The sequence below is a fragment of the Festucalex cinctus genome, chromosome 11, assembly GCF_051991245.1.
Source record: "Festucalex cinctus isolate MCC-2025b chromosome 11, RoL_Fcin_1.0, whole genome shotgun sequence".
NCBI lineage: Eukaryota > Metazoa > Chordata > Actinopteri > Syngnathiformes > Syngnathidae > Festucalex > Festucalex cinctus.
The window spans coordinates 18408294-18432824 of NC_135421.1; the positions used below are offsets into that span (position 1 = coordinate 18408294).

Consider the following 24531-nt stretch of genomic DNA (forward strand, 5'->3'; position numbering starts at 1 on the left):
TAATTGTATTACTGAAGTAATAATTATTAATTATATTATTAATAAGTACAACAAATTAAAATCACCATAAAAAATATATATAAAACAGTTGATTTTACTTGTGATTTTTTTTAAATAAAGCATTTAACCAATGATTTAATAATATACAATAAAATAAAAATAATAAATAATCATAAAATAAAATTAAATAATAAAATACATTTAAATGAACTCATCTGATGGGAAAACTGACTCACCGTAGTCTGTGTAAGGCCCACGGCCCATACTTGACCCACCCCTGGATTGTAAACACCCAAGGTTAAACTACGCACATCCAAATAACCAATCCATGCCGAGTACAATTGAAATCAATATCCGCTGGTGCAAACACTTTACGGGTTAGCAGTTGCGGTCTCTGCATAATTGAATGGGACTTACACACGCATCTGTTGTCATCGAGGAGGACGCGCTCTCCGCGGCAAGTGCAGTTGACCCTCCCTTGGGCGGTCAGGAGGCAAAGGTCACCGCAGCCGCCGTTCATATGTTGACACGGTGAGAGCTCACCTTCAAAAAAAACAATCCAAACCGTGTTAAGCATCCAGAAGCAGAACCTCGTTTCCATGTCACGCAAACCCGGCTTCATCGTGGGTTTCTTTTTCAATCAACGGAACCATTAGCGGATGATATTCCAAATATAATAAATGATGATTCTCTTCCTTGAATGGGAATGTGCCTGATGCTTCCCCAGTCTAATAACAAGCAAACCTGACTCTTTACAGCTAATGGAGACGACTCCTGGGTGGATTTTTTTTGCTATCCAATTCATGTGCAGCTGCTGAGATAAAACTCAAATACATTTGGATGCCCCCCCCCCCCCCAGGAAGCATTTGGGATCTCACACATGGATAAATATTAATTGCACATTGACAATAATCTACATTGAACATAAAAAAATGCATGTAAAATGTTAATGTGATCGTGTGCAGTAAGCAAGTCAATAAAACACATTAATGTCACAGTGCTTAATCTTAACTACCAAGTTATTATCATACAATATTATTCACGGATGCGTTCGAATGCACACACACACAAACCTCTATTCATTCACTGTGTTTGCCAATCTTTACTGTGACATTGAAGGGTTGGGGGCGGGATGGGGGCTCAATAAGAAACAAACATTTTTCACATTACTAAAATGACTACAAGCTTACGGTGCAAGAACAATATATAAAAAACAAAAAACAAAAAAAATCTTTTTTCTACACTTCATACTCAATTCTTTTTTTTCTTTTTTCATCAGGGGGGAAAAAAAAAGTACATTTTTTTTTATCTGTTTCCAGTTTTGTCAACATTCCTAGTGAACTCACTGACAAAAAGAGCTTGTTGCAACATGGCCATGGATAATCTCTTATACTCTGCTGCAAACTGCCGTTTTTTTTTTTAAATTTTTTTATTACTACCATTGCTTTAAGTCACCTCTTCCCGTTAGAAGCTGCATCCAAAGCCTTCTGTATGCTCTTGCATAAAAAATAAAATAAAATAAAATACGTTTTGGGGATAGGACAAAATATTTTAAAACGTTACATGTTTTTGGGATTGAATGAGTTACCTGGATTTCAAAAATATTTACACTTTATTTTTATTTTATGAATCTTTATTCATTCGCATTACTTACACTAATAAAATCAGGGGACCATATATTCAAGTACGGCGAGGAGGGGCTTTTTAGGGGCGTATTATATACACGGGTGCGCGTTATTCACAGTGAAATGGAATAATTCTTTTCAAATCACTAATTTAACACAGACACTGAATCTCAAGGTGTTTAAATATTAGAGCTGTCAAACGATTTTTAAATCAGATTAATCACATCTTACAATTTTCATTAATCACTTAATTAAAAAGGCTTTTTTATCAACATCAAACAACCTGTGCTACATTTACCATAACCATCCGCTGTCTGCGGTTAAAATAAATAGTGTGATTAAGAACGTTAATGCATGATTAAAGCGAGACTTTTTTGTGATTAATCAATACGCTAACGCTTTAACTTTGACAGCTGGATTAAATACTCACAGTTGTTTGTATCCCTGGCCACGGCGATAATCCCCATGGGCTGATGTGGAATGTCCGCCCGAAGCACCTTGACGTCGGCGCCCGTATATTTGTCAGCCCGCAGAACCGACCTCCGGGCCCAGTCTGACCAGTAAATGAAATCCGCATAGATGGCCAGTCCATAGAAGTTCCCTTGGCCCGACTTCACAATCACCTGCAAGTTGTAGTTGACATGGAAAAAGTTCACATTTTCATAACTGGAACAAGAAGCATAGTCTAAAGGTTCGCAACACAATCACATTCTGTTATCAGCGTTTTCTCTTTCATCCGCAAACATCTGTTCCCGATCTGGGCCGGAGGAACGCTGACGACAATTCCGATCGCATGCCAAGGAATTAATGCGGATGATAATATTTCCTTGCATTAATCAACACATCACCCCCACCCCAGCTCTGAACCCAGATGTTGCATGGGGGGGTAAATTGCACTGTCATTGGCAGGGAAGAAGGAATCCATCAGTGTCCTCCTTGCGGGACTCTCCAAGCTTGCGTGGGAGGATCACAGCCTCCAGCAGCTCTGTAGTCGCTGCCATTAGTGGGAACAGGCTTGTAAGCGGCGTCACATTAGCCCCTGTGCCATACTGGGATGATTAGGACAGGTGTTGATTAAAGAAGCCCAGCACGCGCACGCAACAACTGGCCACGGGACGAGTGCGAGACAGTGACAGAGCTGGGGGGAAGGAGGTGGAACCGTCGCGCGCCAGATGGGGTAACATACTGCCGGGAAATTATTTGGGATTTGGGAGCTTTTACACACAACGGCATATGCCTTGCGCGCTTTACATACTAGGCATATTTCACATCATTTGCTTTATTAGTGTCGGTAACATTCAGCGTTTGTTGTTTATATTTACCTCCACCAATATTTGGCGTACAGTGGTGACCTCAAATATGATTTCGACGGGTATATTATCGCAACAACTTCTTAAAACAATCACCTAAGTAATTTTTTGTTTGAGAATTTTCCCAGAACACACACAAAATAATTTGCATCATGAGATGATTTAAGCAAAAAAAAAAAAAAAAAAGTAAAAAATGACTATTATGATTATTTTAAGAGGGTGATGAATACAATACCACTGCAGCTGTCTCATTGTCCAGTATTTCCATATGTCTATTATACTGCCCCCAGGTGGCCAAGGTGCCCAATGCCCATTGAATTGAAGCAAAAAAAGTGGCAAAAAGTGTTAAATTTCTTCACATTCTATTTAATTGGATCATGACCACATATTTATATTAAGTACAATAATATAAAAGGCATTTTTTTCTTACTAAAAAACACCTTACAAACATTTTTGTTGTTTTTCTTTGGGACGCTGGAACCAATTACTGGCATTCCCATTCATTTTGATGGGTGAAGATGATTTGAGTTGTGATCATGGAACCAATTATGGCTGTATCTCAAGGCACCACTGTATTTTGGAATCCGACACTGGAAATCCAAATGACTGAGAAGCGAACCTGACAGAACGAAATTATGCCTCATTCAGCAAATACAGAAACTGAGGTCTTTTCTGTTGCAATATAGCATCACTGCACTTGTGAAGCTTGGTAGTTAGCGTTCTAAATACTGCTCCTTAATGGCAACTGGTCAATTTTCATAACGAAGCAGCCACAAGCGTTAACCTTTAAAATACAAAAGGTGAACATATGTTAAGGCGTCCACTGCGGTAGTTTGGTCAAGCTGCTGAAGTTGAACATCAGCCACTTCAGGTTTCATTTACACATTTTAATTGGAATGCACCCCGGGCGATCTGGTAGCAAAGCCTTCATTAAGGGGGAATTAGACCTGCAGGTGGGCCAGGTAAGGGACCCCAAGGTGAAGGCTTTCCAGCTGACCTGGCTCAGTCAACATATGGATTGCTAATTGAGATGGGCCAAAGGGCTGGCCAACATGTCTAATCCATGGCGGGGAGAAAAAAGGACATTGTGTTGTCAGAGCCGCTACACTGTAGAAAGACCATACAAGTCCAAAATGGAATGTCACATATGGTATTGTACTGGTCATGTACAGAGGCCTCCCTTGGAGGATGACGCCAATGATTAAGGCATCATAACTTGTGATGTTCCTTCAAGTTAAAAATAAAAATAAGATAAAAAATGAAAATCTGCCACACATTTGCTGTTTTCTCACAAGTCTATCTTGCCAGGGGTGCGCAGTGGGTGGGGCCCATTGGGGCAGTGGCCCCAGGCATCTACCTGAGAGGGCACATGACCCTAATTGCGTATTTACGGCCCTGTGGGCGGAGCATACAAATGCTAAACTAAGGTTATTGTTTAAAATTAGGGTTGGGGTTTTTAATTAAACTTTAAACTATGGCTAGGGTTTCAAACTAGGGTTAAGGTATGGTTTTAAACTAAGGTTAAAGTTTAAAAAAATATTTTGAATTAGGGTTGGGGTTTCAAAGAATAGTTTTAAACTTGAGTTAAGGTTTCAAATGAATGTTTTAAAGGATCATTGTGCACTGTTTTTTTTTTTTTACTCATGATTGCCACCTCTGGCCCAAAGTGTAACTGCAGCATCTGTGTCAGGCTCGTTCATTGTGGGCGTGCGAGTACGTGCACCTAAAATGACAGTCACACTTGACGAACGAAGACATGACTTCAAATGAGGTAAGACAAACTCCGCCCCTGCCCTCGCCAAAGATACTGTGGAGTCTGCAGGGGTCCGCACACTCCACTATAAAGGGAAGATAAAAGCTGATAGATGCAGTCAGAGTAAAACAGTCAGGGATCTTTGTACTCACCTGAGCATTGGTGAAGCATGTATGAAGTAGAAAAAAGCTTTTAGCTTTTTAAACGGCACAATGCACCTTTAAACTGGGGTTATAGTGTTTGGGTTTCAAAGTAGGGTTAGATAGATTTTAGATTTTAGGGTTAGTTAGATTTTCTAAGTAAGGATTCAAAGTAGTTTCAAAGTGGTCTTTAAAATTTGGGTTAGACTTTTAAAGTAAGGTTTTAAATTAGGGTTCGGGCTTCAAATGAGGAGAGTTGGGTTAGGTTTTCAAATTAGGGTTTTAAACTATGGTTTGGGGGTGTGCGACAGAGTATGGCAAAGATGGTGATATCCACCTGAGGGGGGCATCCACATGCAAAAAAATTACTACCATAATTATTAATGGAGGAGGGGGGGGGGGGGTCATCAAAATAGTCCAAGCATCTACTTTGTTTTTTGCACGGCACTATGTCTATTGCCAAGATGGAAGCAGATCTGATTGTGAAGTGCAGTCACGTGTGTGGAAGCAAACGAAACTGGAAGCGTGTCAACAGCAGCACCTGCCAACGAGATTAGCATGCAGCTTTCCACACAAGCACTTTTATCACACACTCTGTCTGTCAAACTATCCGTACGTGTTAGTAAAAAATCTCATACCCAAGACTTGATCATTTACTGTACGGCCAGTCGTGTTGTATATTCGTACTCACATATCTGCCGGATCCGTCGAAATCACATCTCTCGATCTTGCCGAGGCTTCTGTCGGAAAAGTAGAGCTTCTCCGCTTTGTGGTCGATCGTCAGTCCGTTGGGTGTGAGGATATCGGTGCCGACGATGATCCTCATGTTCTTGCCCGATAAGGTGGACCTCATGACGCTGGCTCTGTGCTCGTTCCAGTTGGTCCAAAACATCAGGCTGAAAACGAGTTGAAGTCATTCACTCTCAGAACGTTAGCAACCAGCGCCAAATAAATATTCGACCATTTCAACTCAACTGCTTCTTCCAGGTCAAAGGTCAAACAAGGCAAACTGCACAACTAACCCCGCTACAAAAACAACTGAGACGGAAGAATGGATTATATTCATTTTTCAGGAAAAATACAATTCACCAGGGAAATCTGCTGTGTTTAGACATAAAACTCCCCCCGAAAAATAAATTGTGTTCTTTGGTTTGTACAATAAAATTTAAAGACAGCATCTATATGATCTCAACTTTTTCCGTGCATGTCATCTGCTTCCCTTTTCACCCACAAGGTGCTCATCACAGATAAAGTCAAACTCCTTTTCAACAGGATAATAATGATACGCATCACAGCTTTGGAGATAGTGCTAAAAATACAAATAACAGCTGCATCGCGGGAAAAAAAAAAGATTCATATCTTGGTTTTATTAGCTGTGCAAGAGGGTGTCTTTGGAAGAGACATTTAAGAAGATAAATAACAGTTCATCAAGGGTCCATCAAGGCTTTCAGCTGCTCTGAGGTCTAAAGATAGAAATCACAACTAAATTGTCCCAACAAGTAAAAATAAATAAATAAATAAATATATAAAAAAAGAAAAAGAAAACCAGTCAGTAGTACCCAGAACCCCCCCCCCCCCCCCCCCCCCATCAATAAAATACAAGTGCACCTTTCAGAGTCTAAGGCACACCTGTGCATATGATATGGCATGGATTATATCGGCAAAGGAGAAGTGCTCACCATCACAGATTTAGGCTGGTTTGTGAACAATATTTGAGAGAAATGGTGATATTGTGTGTGTGGAAAAAGTTTTACATTTTTTAGTTCATCAAACACAAAACGGGATCAAAAACAAAAGTGTCGCGCTTAGATTTTTGTTGAGTGTATAAACATAAACGTGCATCTCAACATCTTGTACAAAATAAATTCTTGTTGTAATCTGAATCTTCAGCAGAATCAATACATTTCTTTTTAAGTCCAACAGGTAGACTATGTTTCTGTACAGGCTATAGATGGTGAGATATGTCAGAAAAGTTCCAGGACTAGCATCAACATAGTTATTTTTTAGATATGAGCCATCATTTGGTGGATTTTTATCTTGAGATGAGGATAGATGATTTGAAATTTGAGATACAAACAAATTCAACTCATATCTCAAGACACCTCCGTATTTCAAACTAAAAGCTACAAGTTTTTCCCGTCAGGGTTCATCCCTCAGCCCACTTCTGAACATCGGCCAATCGTATGTGGACATGTTTGTTTGTCCCACACGGAAGAAGAAAACTGTGACACCAGTCCCGGAACTTTTCTGACAGACCTCGAAAACTGTGCAATGACTGGCCGCAGATTTGTACAAAGGAAGCTCTACTGACTTTTGACACTCATCCAAGGCCAAGGCATGCGGGTGGTCTTCCTCGGAAAGAGTGACGACAGCCTCCCGACCAAGAACGCCCGCTCCTCGCTGCTCGATGGTCTGTCTGGTGATTGTGGAGGTCGTGGAGCTGGTCCAATACAGCATGTCCCAGGCCCGGTGGTATGCCAGGCCCTCGACCGAGCCCACACCTGAAACCACCGCGCAGAGTTAAGCATTTCCCTTCAAGATCTTGTAAAGCACATTCTGAGATTTGTTTGTAAATACAGTGCATGATGAGAAAATGGCTGAAAACGTGCAAAGACTGAGAATGACGTAGTTAAACTGTGTTTCACAAGTTCAGTTTTAATCAGTCAAATTTGGCAGGGTTGTTCACAACGCTTCTCTGCAATGTGTTAAATTTATAAAAACTAGGGGTGTCAGGCGATTAAAAGTTTAATTTTTAATGTAATTTATGACTTTAATAGTTACAAAATGTACAATATTTTTTTTGTTCTTATACTCTTAACAAAAAAGTGGAAAAATGTTAAACTAATATAAACTAATAATATGGCTGCATCTTTTAGTCATTGATACTGTCATTTCATAATTCATAAACTTGAGTTAAAATTAAAAATATGTCCTTTACTGTTTAAAAAAACAAACAAACAAAAAACAAACAGTGCGATATTGATTTGTGTTGAGGTGATTTTCCGCCACTAGATGGCATAATTCTATTTGTAAGATCTTAGTGACAGTTCAGTGCAATACAATTAGTCCCCAGTCTCCACATAGCGTGCATTATTATTGTGGGAATGTTGAAGCATTCCCACATATGTTATTGTGATTTTTATTTTCTACACTTTTTTTTGGCGCGTAACAACTCCCACACAATACTTCCAATTTACACTGTTCAAATTTCAACTTGTTTCAAAAATTTACACCTCCCGGCGTATATATCGTCTGATCGTTTGTAATTACTTACAGTATTCGCACAATTTAACATTAAATGTCAACTTTTCCCCATTCATTTTCAATGGGACAGACAATGAACTTTTTTAAGTATCACTTTCCACGCCCACTTCCATACATATAACTTATCATTGTGTTTGATACTGCTCGGTGGTATAGTTTGTAAAGCGCATTGTCCAGTGGCCAGGAGGTTATAATTTCATAATTTATCTCTCAATTTACTTCATAAGCATTCCACATGCATTCAAATCTTAGCATTCACCTATTAGCATTCAGCTTTCAGCATTCCCACACAATTTCTGCAGAAATTGCACTTAGTTTAATTAAATTTATTCCTGCTAAATTTTGATGTGGACTTGTCTGCTATGTTGCGACTGGAATTTCCACAGTACAGGCTTTCCAAGTAATGGGCGGTCTTTAATCACAAGTTCAAAAAAAAAAAATAGTGGCATTAAAGGAACTTTAAATTAACAAAAAATAAACACACTAATTTTGACACCCCTAATGAAAGACATTTATTTTCACTGGTGACCATATCAATGGTAGGTGGAAGTGCATCATTCTCTCCATTAGCAAAGAGGCTAAAAATATTCAGGCGTCAGACACAGTACGTCGGAAAGGTCATCGTCCTCTCCAACCAACAGGAAATTCATAATGACGGTTGAGTGGACGTGGGGAGACATCTTGCTTCCATCCTACAATCATTCACCTTGCAATTAAGTAGTCAATGTGCTTTTTTTTTTTTTTAACACTGACAGATGGGTGAAAATAGCACCCTTGTGTTTTGGGTAATTAAAGTATGGTCCATCTCAATTTTCGACCACAAGATTTCGAGTTGGAAAATATCGACTTTGTTTGCAGCAGATGGCCGACTCCATTTGAGTTTGGATGACTTTCCTCGGCGACTGCTGCAAAGTAACAACTCGTGTCTCAGCATGCCGGACGGACAATTATTTGGCAATGAAATGGACTCGCGTAATCAAACATATTTTCAACCAGGTTGTGCAAAAATGTGTCTGGAAAAAACAAACAAAAAACTCACATGGACCATATTGTTTACAAACTATCACTGACCCCCAAACTGTTTCATGGTTAAACTAGTAGTCTAAAAATAAATTAAGCACCGTGGGGGACAAATCTGTTGTTCTTGTGCTCAGAAATTCAAAAGAAACTGCAGTTGAAAACCAAACCAAACCTGTCACTTCTGAAATTATTATTATTGCATTATCCAGTTGGGAATTAAATTATGTGACATAAAGAATGAGGAAAAAAAAGCTTCCAGGCCTAACAAAATTGAGAAAAAACAAATCCAAGGATTTTGTAACTACATCATTATAGACAACTAAAGTAGAAATTCTGTTTTCTCCATTTAGTATTCCTGTTTATCCCAAAAATGAACATTTGGTATTCCCCATGGCTTCCTGCAGAACTGTTACATTTATGTGGGACAAAACACGGAGGAACTGAGTTTCCAGTGAAAAGAAAAAAAAATAAGGGAAGACACAAAAGCAACAATAAAATCAAACGTAACCTTGTACCAGCTAAAATTCCAGCTACAAATACAACCGCGGTTTCTGCTGGTATTAGCAAATCTAATTTAGTGTGATTGAAGGATTTGAGTCATAGATTTGCGCTGAGGTAATTATCTGCCACTAGGTGGCATTAGTGTTTCATGTTGGATGTTGGTGACTCGTGGTCATCAGTCTCCGCAAATACATATATATTTTTAATCCCATTTATTATTGCTAAATTGTGTTTTAGTGACTGCTTTTCACAACATTGTATGTAATATAAAGCATGAACATTTTTTACATTAATTGTATTTAAATTATTAATGCCACTGGACATCACATTTAATACTTTTAATGCCATTAAAGGCCTTAATTTTAGCAAAATCAATTCAATGTGTGTTAATGACCCATAGAAACCCTGACAACCCTGACAAACATCTCCAGCAAAATTGGACTGATATTGCAAGTGAGATAAAAGGCCATTTCACCACACAAATTTCAGATTTATTCAGAGCGCATTAATTGTCCTTCAAAGATTCAATAAAGCCCGTAAAATTTTAAGCTGTCAAATTTCACGGCTATTCAAGTTATTGATGTCTTTTGAACAATTCTAAAACATGCATCCCACACTGTGCCAGGGAGCGGTGTCGACTTATTTCATGCAGCGAAAACATGTTTGTTGTTATTAAAAACACAACTCCTTTCATTACGAGGAACACGAGAAAGGCCAAGGGATTAGTTACTTGAACTGTCTGTCTACAACAGTCGCCTTACTGATGACAAAACAATAAAGGAACTAAATTTAGACGCTCGGATTTGCGCAACGTCGTCGCATAAAAGCAAAAGAGCAAACATGTTAGCAAGTTAGCATGTACATTCTCAGCACGGAAGCCATAACCCCCCCCAAAAACCTGGAAGGCACGTACCAAGTCAGCTGATTGCTAATTAATAGTTTGCAATAAAAGCCATCTGGTCGAATTTGCCACAAAATTGTTGCTGGGTTGAAGGATTAATTATTGCGGGACGTGGAGATTAATTAGGGAAATATGCATGATTAACATCTGCACCTTCCATTAATGGTGGGATGCAAGCAGAAGTTCCACACACAAATGCGATTTTACATATAAAAAAATATAAAAGTTGTTGCCGATTTTAAAATGATGCCCAGCGGGGAAGGAAAAGCTAAATGGGGCCAGTGAAAGTTGTTTTCTCTTTACTGATAAACCTTTATCTTAATTTGACATGCATGACTTACTCCCTCAGGACAAAATAATTAATTACTATAACAATAATAAAACATTTACAAAATAAGATCATACATTTTGTCATTTTCTCTGCCGTACAGGAACCAAATGTGCATGCATGAATGAGTCAACTGCTTTGTTTGGATTAAGAGTTCAGTTCAATTCGATTGTTCCCCATTCAATTTGATTCACAGGAGCTCAATCTGATATCGATTAATTATGGAACATTAATTTTTCTTAAATATCAAGGACATGATAAAAACTCCACAAATAAATTCCAAGTTCAATTTTGCGGGGGCAGAAACTGGTTAAAAGATTCAGTTTATTAATGAAAGTATCACATGCTATAATAATAATTACATATTACATAAACATTGAGATCAGCAAGGATGAGATGGAAATATTTCATAATTTTAATTCATTAATTGCAAATATAAATTAAAATATGTGAGAGTGTGATAAAAAGTGCAATCAGAGGTATTTTATAAATTTAAGAAAAATACTTTTAAATTCATGTGAATAGTACATTTCAAGAAAACGGTAAGATACAAAAAATAATCTATTTTCTTATGAATTTATGGAGGAAAAGAGATGGATTTATGAATCAAAAAAGATATTGGTATCTACAATGTTAATCCTGGATAGTCAAACAAAGCTTTTAAATGTCTCGTCATAAGTTATCATCAAGGTTTCGTGCAATCCATATGACACAATGCTTCAAAAATGATTAGATAGCATCTATTAAATTGGCTGATAACGCCGCATCAGCTGAGTTGAGGTTGTGTGAAGGAGGCGGATCAGCAACGCTCTGCCAGCTTCCTGTTGTGCGCGCGTGTGATTGTGTGTGCGCGCGAAGGCTTGTACGTGTCGATTTGGCCAGCGCTGAGCTTCGTTCCCGAGGGAAACGTCGTCCGATTGCAGACGGAGCAGAAGAGATTTTCCGCTGCTCTTTTGACTCCAGCCGTGTTCTCGTCAACACTAAACTGACACTCGCAAAAGAAAGCAGCAATGCAGTACGTAGCTGACAAGGTTGCCTTTTATCATAGAAACCCATATGATAGATTCTCAATGATAAAAATTATTTTAGATGTTATTTTTGATGGAATATGACTATTATATGGAGCCCCTAAAGTGACATGGTGGGGGATATATGTTTCTCAATAGGATGAGAACGTTTTCCTCTCGTCCTAATAAGAAACATTTTTAATCCCCCTCAACCCCCAAAATGTCACCTGTCACCAACTCATTCAAACCCAAAAACATCCAAATACGTTGTTTAATACTTTGTCCTTCACTCCCAAAAATGTATTTATACGCTGTTTATGTTTTTTTATGCTAGAGCATACAGAAGGCTTTGATACAGCTTCTGACATGAAGAGATCAAATAAAGCAATGGTAGTAATTACAAAAATGGCCAGCAGGTGGCAGCAGAGTATAAGAGATCATCAAGGGCCAGGTTGCAACAAGCTCTTTTCCCCACTGTTTTAAACAGGTTTGTGAATAATGATAAAATGTAACCATATTCTATATTCTTCAGATACAAATACTTTTTTTTGTCCTGATGAAAGAAGAGACTCCAATCTTTCTTTTGGTAGGTTCCATGTTTTTATAGCAATAGAACATTATATTATGTGGACCTTGAAAAATCAGTCAAAATCCAGTAAAACAGCTGGGAGCGAAGGGGGTTGCTTCATGTTTAGTAAGACTTTTTTTTTTTCGCTTACATATTACAATTACAAAAAAAGGGGTACACTGCACTGCTGGTCCCTCATTAGTCAAGCACAATTGTTATTGCCACGCCCATACTTAGTAAAGGAGCTTTTCGGTTTACGACGACACCAACACACTACCTATGAAAAGTTATAGATTTGGCTTCTTGGTGAAGCTATCGAAACATTAGCATATCGACGTTGTCGGGCGATATCTTTGCATCCTTGCTTGTAAAAAAAATATCACTACTTTTCAAGAAATTAAAACAAAACACCATCTAGCTTGCATCGTTACAGTTGGTATTTAGTTACAGATTTTGAATCTTGAGGTGACATAATGCCGCACGACTCCCGCGGAATGAAGAAGAGGCTGAGTTTCTCAACAATTTTCATACAGTCATGAGTTAATAGATCTTAGGGATGCGCGAAAAAAAAAAAAACAATTCTCATAAGAATCGTGATTCTCATTTAGTATGATTCATAATCAATTTTAAATGTCGAAAAACAAAAATTAAAAATCGATTTTATTTAAATGATTTTATACTGTTGTGTATGCCTTTATTGGTAATGATGTTCAGGTTGTGCCCGATTTGGCCACTTAGGGACAGTGTAGTTCTGTGCGTTCTGTTACACTGTTAAGTTGTAGCCACATTAGAGAGTAGAAGGAAAAAGTAATGTATCAAGTTATGCCGATAAAACATGTTTGTTTGTTTTCTTGCACCGTAGAAAGAGCATATGCCGGTGAGAAATGTTAAGATGCTTTTCTGTATACGTTCTTGAAGCGTTTTGTATGAATAGCCGTTCTTTTGAGTGATTAAATTGCTGTGAGTAGCGCGCTAATTAGCATTAGCATAACGATTATTTTCTCATCTATAAAATGAAGCAGAAATCATTGTCAATCAAATCATTTTGAATCGAAAATCGATTCTGAATCGAATCACAGACCCAAGAATTGGAGTCGATTCGAATCGTGAGACAGTCAAAGATTCCAACCAACAGATTTGTTCTAAAGCTACATTCAACACTTGAAATTGAAAGTGTTGGTCGGGAAAACAATAAAATTGATCAGCGTGAGTTCAGTTCCTACTCGGTGATGATTTGAATGTGAGTGTAAAATGGATCGATAAAGTTTGCTTGTGCACCAGATCCAAATTCATATCTCTCTACTAGCAGCAAATTGACTTACTTTCTGCAATCATCGAGTGTCCTGTCCAGTCGTCGTTGATCATCTGGATGTTCCCGAAGTGAACGTCGCTGAAAAAGACGCGATTTGTGCCAAGCGTATGCTGACTGTAGTCAAATGCCAGGGCGATGACATTCTTGAAAAGAGCGGCGTTTTCAAAAGGCCGGACGGGCGAGTTGAGGTCACTCTCATCCGAGAGGTGGATGCTTCTCAGCGTCGTCCTTTCCGAGTAGAGGAGATAACCTTCGTAGCGCTCGCAGGAGAAGCCGTTCTCCGATAAGCGTCCGTGGGCGCAGGAGCAGCTTCGGCGGCCGCTGCCCACGTGGAAGCAAAGCTGTCGGCAGCCGCCGTTGTTCCTGGCGCACGGGTTCGAACCTGAAGGAAGAACATTCAACCATATCGTACAGGGCCTGGGTTGTTCAAAACTCGGTCATATCTTTAACCACCGGTTAAGTAGATTTAATCGACAGTTAACTTTTAACGGCAGGGGGCTTGCCCAATATTTAGTTGGGAGCTAATTCCAAAGAGAAGTTACCTGTGATGTTTCTTGTTGGCGTTCACATCAATCATCAAACAACACGAAATAGCTGCTAATTATTTAATTTAAATTCATTTAAATTTGATTTAAATATAATACGGTAATATTTTTTGTATTAATTTTTATTTAAAACAGAAATTAAATATTAGTAATAATTACAAATAGATTAAAAATACACATATTAGATGTAAATACAAAAACAAGACACATAATTCAAAACTATTTCATCAAAATATTACACAAAAAATAGACAAACAAAAATATGAGAAACAAAATCAGACAAAAACATACAATATTATATGCTAAAAAAATATTTGCAAAAATACAAAAATATTACACAAAATATTCACTGAAAATACACACAGTAGAAAAAAAAAATTATAATTAAAAATTAAATAAAAAAAAAATAAAACAAAAATAAATTATTTCACAAAAACTCCTAAATTGCTTCAACCATTGATCGAATAACGTTTTCGTCAGCAGAAAACTTACTGCTCTTTTTTTTCTTTTTTTTTTTTTCGGCAAGTGCCAGGGATCGTTTGGATTGTATCAATTCCGTTTTCTTTCGCTGACCCGGAAGGAAACAAAAAGAGGAATTGTGTGATACATCGGTGCTAACCAGTGACGTAAACGGCACGGTTAACTTTGACGGTGCCGTTAACAAACAGTGTGACTAACCATGTTTTGAACAACGCATATTTAACGGCCGGTTAGTTAACGGCAGGTTAAGAATTTATCTGGCGGTTAGGGGTTAAACAGTGGTTAAAATAACCGAGAATTGAACAACCTGGCCCAGATGTGCATTTTCTTTATAGCGTATTTTGAAAGTGATTTTTGTGAATCAATACATGAGCGGAGGATTGAAATGCTCAACCTTTCTCTCTGCTTCTCGTGAAGACGGTCACGCCCTTCAAGTTGACCCCCAGGCCGCTCCTCATCGTCACAGCCTCACTGCTGTCAGTCTTCAAGCCTCGTCGGATTGAACCGTTGGAGAAGGCCCTGGAGCACACGGTCACAAAAAAAAAAAGTGATTTCACGTTCCGTGAAGGTGATATATTTCCAGAGCTGCATTTTATTGATTTTTTTTTTCCATTGCAGGATCATGACCATATTATAGAGATAGAAAGATCATAGCACAAAAGTAAAACCCCGATATAGCCGCCATACCATTTGAACATAGATTAGGAATAAATGCGGAGAAGAGCACAATAAATCCCACTTTTTTTTTCTTTTTTTTTCCCCACAAGAGGCACTCAGCTGTCGCTGCAGACTAACCTTGTGAAGGAGCTGGATTCAAGACAATAACAGGCATGTAAACTCCAAAATCAATGTTGCCAAGTCTCAAAAATGATGGCCTTAAAGGACAAGCAAATAATGACACATCAGTGTCCTTTGAGGATGCGGCTACGGATGGGAGTTTTGATGTCTACAGAGCCCGAATGGACTGGAAGCCTGTAAACAATGACCGCCGACAAACAGATAAGCATGGAAGCTTCAATAGCGACGGCTTCATAATAACTGGCTATTTCTTCAGGGCAAAAAAAAAAAAAAAAAAAAAGTGTCTTCTCACAATTCTCTAGTTGGCTGTAATGGATGCGAGAGACTGACCCCTGACAATATTTTTTTTTGCCATTTTCCAAACTGCTTCTATTTGCTCTTCTCCAGTAGGATTTATGGAACAGACCTTGCGGCAGGTCAGGCAAGTTGCAGCCATTAAATGAAAAGCTCACGCACTAACTTGATCTACGATGCTATCATTTTTGCCCCTAAATAAAATAAAATTAGATGTCATCATAAGAAATTATTTTAAAGGCCAGCCGCACACCGAGTGGCACGGCCGAACTGGACAGTAAGTTTTGCTCCCGATTCAAAATTTAAATCGCCAGTGAATGCGGTCACAACGTCGCAGATGAAACAGCCAATCAAAAATGAATTCAAATCAAAACCTACACCGATTCCATCTTTCTTTTACAGAAATGTGCAATTCATGTCGTTTGCGGCTGCGGATACAGAGACCACATTAATCCATTATTTATACAACTAAAAACTTTCAAATTTAACGAATTGATGGAGTTTAACCGTCTCAAAATAATGTTTAAAGCCCATCATGAAGGTTTACCACTTAAACTTAAAATTTAATAATAATTTTTTTTTTTAAAAATGGTAAAGTGAGTATAAATGAAGAGGAACAGATATTTTCTCCAAAACAAAATATAGAACAAAACCAAAAAAAAAGGTTGATTGATCTGGATTGTAAAACAAAATCATCTCAGTCTATCTGTATCTTGGAGGGGACTTCTTAGCAGGGCACAATATGATTGGCTGCTTGCAGAGTAGAAGAGGGTTGGAGGGAGGTTAGACAAAAGAGACACTGTTAGTTACTTATTGTACTAAAATAATAACAAAAATATGGTGCCAGCATGTACTAGTTAGCCCCAAGGACAACATGTGCCCACAGGTTCTAAAAATAGCTCACCAGTGAGAGGACAATTTGACTTGCTAAGAAGATTGTTAAAATAATTTTTGTTAGTTTACTTATTCATTTAAAGCTATTTCTTCATGTACCAAATCTTCTGTGTTTTGTTTAAAAATAAAACAGATTGTGTTTCATGAGAAAAAAAATGCTGTTTTTATTTACCCAAATATTGCAAAAACGATTGTTCTTTTGTATTGTTTGCAATATTTTTCCTCACTTAGAATTTAATATTGGTCAATCTTTTGAGAAGCGAAACAATATTTTTTATGTTATTCATCAACTGTAATTGTTTTCTTGATAGTCCACTTCAGTCACGCTCAGATGTGCGGCAGGCCTAATTCATCAGATCTGACTAACAACTTAACTAACAATTATTTATATCAAAACATATATATTTCTAAGAAGCCACACAACAAGCAAGATGAGATACAGTACACTATTTGCTGCTGCGATACACTGCCGGTGTCTTCAAGTCTGTTCCCTGTGTTGCAGATAACACACATATAACATTCCGTCATACCGAATCAATACTGCAATCTTCTCCCGCAATGTAAACAAAAAGTAGCAGACTCCTGATCTGGAGATAACCTTTATTAAAAGGCGACACTTCATCAGAACATCCTTAGCTTTCCACAGATGCTTTAAAGTGGAGGGTTAATATCAGCTCAGTGTTGCAGACTTCGTAGGGAAAACACGTGTTCACTGCCTTGACGGGGAAAAAAAAAAAAAAAATAAATAAAAAATAAAAAAGATTACCTGTCAGCCCAGTAGATGTAAGGCCCAAACACAGCCACTGAGAACAGGTCCACGTTGGCTGAAGACAGTACTATCTCCCGGCTCTCACCTGTCTCGAGGTTGATCCTCTCGATCTTATCGGTGCGGGCATCACACCAGTATAATGTGTTTTCCTGAGAGGCCATTTTTAAAATGTATATTAGACACAATAGGATAAAGATGCGGTCGGGACAGAAAAATGGAATGTTACCTCATAGTCTATAGAAATGCCGTTGGGCCACATGATGCCCGAGTTGACCAAGGTGACTTGGTCTGAGCCATCCAAGCGGGAGCGGCCGATACATGGGTTCTGGCCCCACTCGGTCCAGAAGAGATAGCTGCCAACAGATAGAAATATATTGGATTGGTTGAGGTACATTGATTTTGGTGTGCTTCCTGTGCAGAGCGAATCTGAAATTCAAAATTTTACAAATGTGCACGTACATGTGTGATGTATTTGAGCATGAAATATACCCAAAGTCAACCAAGTCTGTCCAGTAATGTCCCCGATGATTGCCAAAACCATAAGTGACAACAGATGCGTATTTAGCCCATTTTTGGGGGTGCTGAAAGTGAACAACCCCCAAAATCTTACAGTATATACAGGCTATATATATATATATATATATATATATATATATATATATATATATATATATATATATATATATTTTTTTTTTTTTTTTTTTTGGAGCGAGAAGTGTGTCCAAACCAAACCATGACAAGCTACCAATCACATACCCTCACCCCCACTCTCTGTAGCACCCAAGCACCCCTAAACGTTGTTATAGCACCCCTAAATCTCTGATCCTAGAATCGCCTCTGAGTGACAACCTCCACTATCTTTTTTGAATTTCCTATGTCAACAGCTGAAATTGTAAATATGGCACATGATACTCCCCCTCCCCCCCAAAAAAATAATATAATTTCAAATTCATTTTATTGGTTAGGACTAACCAGCCTAAGTTGGTGTGGAAAAGAAGGAGACAAAAAAAACGAATAAGTGTCAGTAACGTATCAAACATGACTTTGGACTAACACGGTTGTCCATAGCAACCACACAAAACAATAATACCAGCGATCATATCTCATATTATCCCATATCGCAAAGATGGGGTGGACGCAAGCAAAAATATTGCCTACCCTTTCTGAGGGTGGACAGCGATGCCTCGGGGCTGATCCAGACCTTCAGATATCACCACGGAGCGGTAGGCGCCAGTCAAACGAGATATTTCGATAAGATTGAAACCGTGGTCTGTCCAGTAAAGGTTCCCTATGGAAAGACAAAAGAAATGGTCAAGTCATTCAGATTTAATCTGTCTTTTGCTGTTTGAAAACAAAAGAATTCCTACTCAAGTGTCACCAATCATAGCCAAAAGAATCATAACACGAACCAGCCATCCAGTCCACCGCGATGCCTTCCACCCTGCTGATGCCGGAAGTTACGATGTCCTCCCTCCAGGTCTGATCACGTTTTGCCCGGGAAATTCTGTTCAGGCCCATGTCAGTCCAGTACACGGTGTCATTCCCTGCAAAAAAAAAAAAAAAAAAAAGGAGTTAATGACACAGCAAGATCAGATGATGGATGCGATTGCCTCAAACACGTTTGTGCCCTCAAACAATGCAGCTCATGAAAACACTTTTTATTACCGCATGGGCCATTTCACCAATATCTTTGGGAGGAAAAGGGCGATGGTGGAAATGCACACGTGGTAGGACTCCATCCGAAGCTCTTTCAAGTTAGGTAGTTGTCGAGCAAACTTCAAGAGTGGCAAAAAATATGTGTTGCAAAAATCATTGTTTACTATTTTTGATATTAAATCCACATTACATAAGAAAAGACGCAGGAAGCCCTTAGGCAGTATATTTTGTCACTCTCGGGTTGAAATCCTGAATTTCCATATATGGTCAATTTCATATTTTTTCATGAATCGATGCTATCAGGCATTTTATTTATTTATTTTTTTGCAATATTAACTAATTTGAATTGGTGAATATACAGTCTCAAGCTTATTAACTCTCTTGGACACTTGAACCGTCTCAAAATCGTTTTAATAGTCTTGCCGCCTCCTCACTTTGCGGGTGTCGTGCAACATTATGTCGACTCAAGATTGAAAGTCTGAATATTTTTGGACATCTCATGTGGGGGTCACTGGAGATAGAATCTGTGTGTGTCTGGGCCGCATCAACTATTCCACAAAAAAAAAGAGGTTTAAGTATTGGAAAAAAGTACAACTAATCCAATCTTCTCAATCTTTACGAATAACAGTTTAGAACTTGCCCGGTTCTTTAGAACATGGTAAGATTGGTGACCCGGTTCTTTCTCTTATCTCTCAGCATGTCTAGTTGAGTCATGACGTCTGATTTCTTGAGCACCAAGACTTTCTTTGTGCATTCAAGACATGTCAGTGTGCCTCTGTGCTTAACAATAACAACAAAAACATTTTGTTTCCTGTTTTTTCTTGAAATTGACTGTAGTTGCCAACCTTTCTCTTCACAGCAGATTTGGAAAAAGACATGACTAGGTCTGGGTGACAAGATCGTTTTTCCTTCCACTTGGTGCCATTTCAGAAATATGTTTCACTGAAACCGTCATGAGTCATGAGCGATGGAAGCCCGTAAGTGATGTATAAAAAAACACAACATGCTCAGGACACAGCAAAAATATTACAATGTTTTGTCAGCTCATCGTTTTATTTATTGCATCACTCATAGAGCTTTACAAAAGACAGAACGTGATTTTTGAAGATGCCAGCTCAGTTCAAATGGATTTTTGACGTCTGTATCCGTCAATGGCAGTGAATGAATGAATGAAAGAATGAATGAATGAATTTATAATTCCAACTTGAACAGTGCCATGCTAGCTCCTGAAAAGTGTGACGGTGATGCGACAATTTGTACCATCTCATTCCTGCTGTCTCCGAGATTCTCATGTTTACGTTTGCAATAAAAGGCGTCTCGGTGACAAGCTATTTTATTCTAACTCTCTAATGCCGTCCAGACTTATTTGCACATTTTTTTTTAAAAAGCTTGTGGTCATGTCATGATTTCACATTATTTCTCGAGTCACTCATATGAAGAGCTCAGTGACGCCATGTGAAAGAGAAGGAGTTTATGGAACGTCTTAAGCCGCTTTTCAATATAAATATGCTGCCTTGGCTCATCTCTGTGCAACTGTGTGTGCAAGCCCGGTATGCGGGGATTTGGATTTCCATTACAACGCGGTTACTAGCTTGCAGGCGGGCCTAGAACAGATGACACGCTCGCGTGCAGCCCAGCTGATAGGGATGCGATCCAGTCGGCCTTCAAACTGCAGACAATTCATTCATCGCTCATGAAATCACGTCTATAATGAACGTGACGAGTCTATTAGCATGCTGTGTAGATATGAGCACCAATTTGTTGTCGTTTCTGCAAGGCACATATATTAAAGCGAGATAATTCTGAACCGTAACGATGGTACAGATCGATCGTGAGCAATTGCAATTTTGCTACTTTCTCTTGAGAAGATTTCATTTACAGATAACTGCCATCTTTTTTACTCCGCCAACATAAATTTTATTGGTGTGGATGATGTTAAGAACGCAAAATATATTATGCGAACCCTTTCTGATGATGTCGTTTGCTTCGGGTTTCAGTTCGTTCAGTTCATGTTCGCTTTAGTCACCCTGCATCATTTGCAATCTATTACATACACGGGAGTGCGACCGCGCTAGATCGTCTGTCTTTGCGATGCATTTTATTATTGTTATCATGCAGACAGTAGAGGGAAGTCGGGATGTAACAAATTACAGTATGCACGATTTGCTTCTTGCTTTGCACTGCGGTTCCTTGATGCAATATCTGGGGAATTGTTTTGTATTCCAATTGTACCGCAGGCTCGCTGTTATTCATATCCAGGCTTGCCTGTAATGTCATGTGATTACTCCATCAAAGCGGCACCCCGCCAGCCCGCAGACCATTATTCAAAAGCGGCAATGCAAATATAGCAAAGAGCAATCCCTTGACCTGTTTATTTTAAGGCGGAGGAGATGGGAGGAAATAAAGGCAAGCAGGTTATGCTGGTTTTATAATAATAATAATAATAATAATGCAATTTTGCCATTATGTAAAATGAAGATAGTGGAAGAAAATATAATTACAAACATGGGCACAAAAAGGACATTCCACCTTTAGCTCATGTGCTCTCATTGTCGACATTAATTAAAAAAAAAAAACATAACTAAGACGCCACTTATTGAATAAACATCCTCTTGGGTATGAAATCATTTTCAGCTTCTTACTACTCAAGCAAATACAGATTAAATGCAAGCAATCATGATTAGTCACAAACAAGCAATCAACTCACTTCCATATAAGGTCATTTATATTACAAGTCCATAATTGCAGCTATTCAGAGGTTCTTCTCTCTAACACAAATGTACAAGATGTCAGCCTCTAATGTTATTTTAGTCATTATATGCCGTTTGTATGAAAGCGAGGTTGCAAGTCTGAAATATGAGCATCACAAAGGTGTCACAAACTACACAAACGTACAACCTGTGAGTATCTTACCCGCATGAAAGTCCACCCCCACAGCAAAAAGTGTCCCCGTGATAGGCATGAGGGCTTCGGTGTTGTCATTTGGGTCCAGAGAAATCCCTCGTATACCCTCATGGATGGAATACATCACAAATGAATCCATACCTTTGGAGGGATAACGACAACAAACCACAGGTCAACCACAGCGAACCACCATGAAAACCACACATAACTCATTCACTCCCAGCCATTTTCACTGAAGCAACCTTTGGTCCCGGCTGTTTTACTGGATTTTGACTGATTTTGCAAGGCCCACAGAATATTGTTTTCCAATGCTATAACAAACATGCAAGAAAGATTAGAGTATCTTCTTTCATCAGGACAAAAAAGTATATTTCCATGTTTCAGTTTTGCAGCAAATGACATATTAGAATATAGCTAAGTTTCATCATTATTCACAAATTTGTTTGGACCTGTGGGGAATTCAGTTAGTTTGCAACATGGGCCTGGTTGATCTCTTATACTCTGCTGCCTCCTGCTGCCTGTGTTTGTAATTACTACCATTGCTTCACCCGATGTCTGCAGTTCAAAGGCTGCATCAAAGCCTAGCATAAACAACATAAAACAAAACAAAACATATAAATACGTCTTTGGGGCAATTAAAACGTTTAAAATAGAACGTATTTGTACGTTTTTGGGAGCAAATGAGATAATGAAGTATGATAAATAACAAATTCCCAAAAAGTAAGAATCATTGTGTTATAACTGAAAACAAAACAAAACAAAACAAACAAACAAAACGTACCCTCACAGGACATGCGATCGCTTCTTAGGTTGTATCCAACCGTGCAAGAGCAGCTTCGGGTGCTTTCAGAAGTTGGAAAACAGAGCTGCGAGCATCCTCCGTTGTTTATTTGGCAAAGGTTTCTTCCTGAAAGTGAACCAGGACCAGCACAAGTATTAGAATACGAGAGCTGAGCATGTACTTTTGTGTTTGTGTTGATGTTTCAAGACCGTGGAAAGTCTTGAGAAATCGTTTCTAAATATGTTGTGCTGCTTGAATGCTTGAGGCTAAATGCTGGAAGGTTGTCTACTATATGTAAGTGTCTTCGTTAGCATGAGCAGTTATCCAGCGCAATTGCAACGCGGTCAGCTAGCTAGCTATGCCTACATATGTGACTTCCTTTGGTCTGCAGGCGTGGCCGTTTTAGAGCGCCTCATTGTCGGCCATGACTGTGCAGGTGGAATATCAAAGACTGGGGATTTATTATTTTCAGAGCCTGATTTGACACGCCTTGACGGCCACTTTAGAGTGCCTCGTTATCATCTGTGAGTGCATGCGTGACACGCAGAGAAAGGAGGAAGGGCGAGGAGGGGGAAAATATAAAAATGGACTAGATATGCAGTGTGTAGACGAGGGGCTTCAGGCTGGTGTGGGTCCTTTAGAGCGCCTCGTTGTTGCAATTTGGAGATTATTTTTCGCGTTTGAAACACAATTATATGTAGGCATAAGATGCTTGACATCCATGCTTCCAGGTTGTAGTAGAGGTATTTGATTGACAGTTGAGCTGGGCGTGGTCTCAGCACATTCAGTGGACACGCCCAGAGGTTTGTCTTATTGTATGCCAGGAAGAAGGAAACACCAAATTTGTCTTGTCATTGTCGTCTTATGTGAGTGTCTTTCCCCTTGATATTTTGTTACACTTGTTTACCTATTAATATACATTATTCTAATCTTTTTTTCTTCCCTGTCACAGCGCCTGCAGATGAAAATAAACTACAGGGCTGTTATCTGGTACAGAGCATCTTTACTCTCGAGTTGAATGTATTCAGTACGTGGTGCATGACAAGAAAATGAATTTGAAAAAAAATTGAACTGTGCCACTCAGTTGGAAATGTGACTGGGGACCTTACGCACCTTTCTGACCTTCCCGGTCATACACCTTCATGTGAACGACCCCGCCAGTCTTGTTTCTCAGATTGACAAAGTTCCGGCCATCCCTCTTGTTGACACTTCCCAGCTGTGCAGATTCATCATCGGCCCACCACAGTTTACTGCCTGTAAGCAAATAAATAGAGCGAAAAGCTTGGCTCCTGACAAGACACGGTCACAAGAAAAGCATTATTTATTATTCTGTGATATCTAGCTCTGTATTATTTACATAACATTTGAAACCCAAACAAATAAAAAAGGTAAACTCGTGATGTTTTTTTTTTGCAGCCTTGAACCAATGTCACTGAAATGTTTACACATAAACAGAAGCTTAATTATGAAATCTGTAATCAGGATTTTTGCAGGTATCAGCAAATCAAATTTAATGCTTTCTAATGTTGTTTTAATGCAACTTAAAGCTAATTTAATACCCACGTCATACTGGATATATACACACACGCACACATATACATACATGTATATACACTACTGCTTATTTATATTATTAGGGTTGTCAGTCAATTACAATTTTAAATAATATTTAACTGCATGA

At 38.7% G+C, this 24531-nt stretch overlaps 1 protein-coding gene across 1 annotated transcript in view; it reads right to left on the reverse strand.

The window, feature by feature from the left end:
* Window positions 1–24531, reverse strand: part of lrp1bb (low density lipoprotein receptor-related protein 1Bb) — a 291575-nt gene that overhangs the window by 79417 nt on the left and 187627 nt on the right. The window contains exons 33-45 of the mRNA XM_077536047.1: window positions 23964–24104; window positions 22851–22976; window positions 22079–22210; window positions 18919–19053; window positions 18668–18797; window positions 17736–17862; window positions 17507–17658; window positions 15149–15273; window positions 13740–14111; window positions 7140–7329; window positions 5520–5724; window positions 2056–2248; window positions 418–543 (exon numbers count right to left, since the gene is read on the reverse strand). Of these exons, the coding sequence (XP_077392173.1) occupies window positions 418–543; window positions 2056–2248; window positions 5520–5724; window positions 7140–7329; window positions 13740–14111; window positions 15149–15273; window positions 17507–17658; window positions 17736–17862; window positions 18668–18797; window positions 18919–19053; window positions 22079–22210; window positions 22851–22976; window positions 23964–24104 (2154 nt within the window). The remainder of the gene's footprint in view (window positions 1–417; window positions 544–2055; window positions 2249–5519; window positions 5725–7139; window positions 7330–13739; window positions 14112–15148; window positions 15274–17506; window positions 17659–17735; window positions 17863–18667; window positions 18798–18918; window positions 19054–22078; window positions 22211–22850; window positions 22977–23963; window positions 24105–24531) is intronic.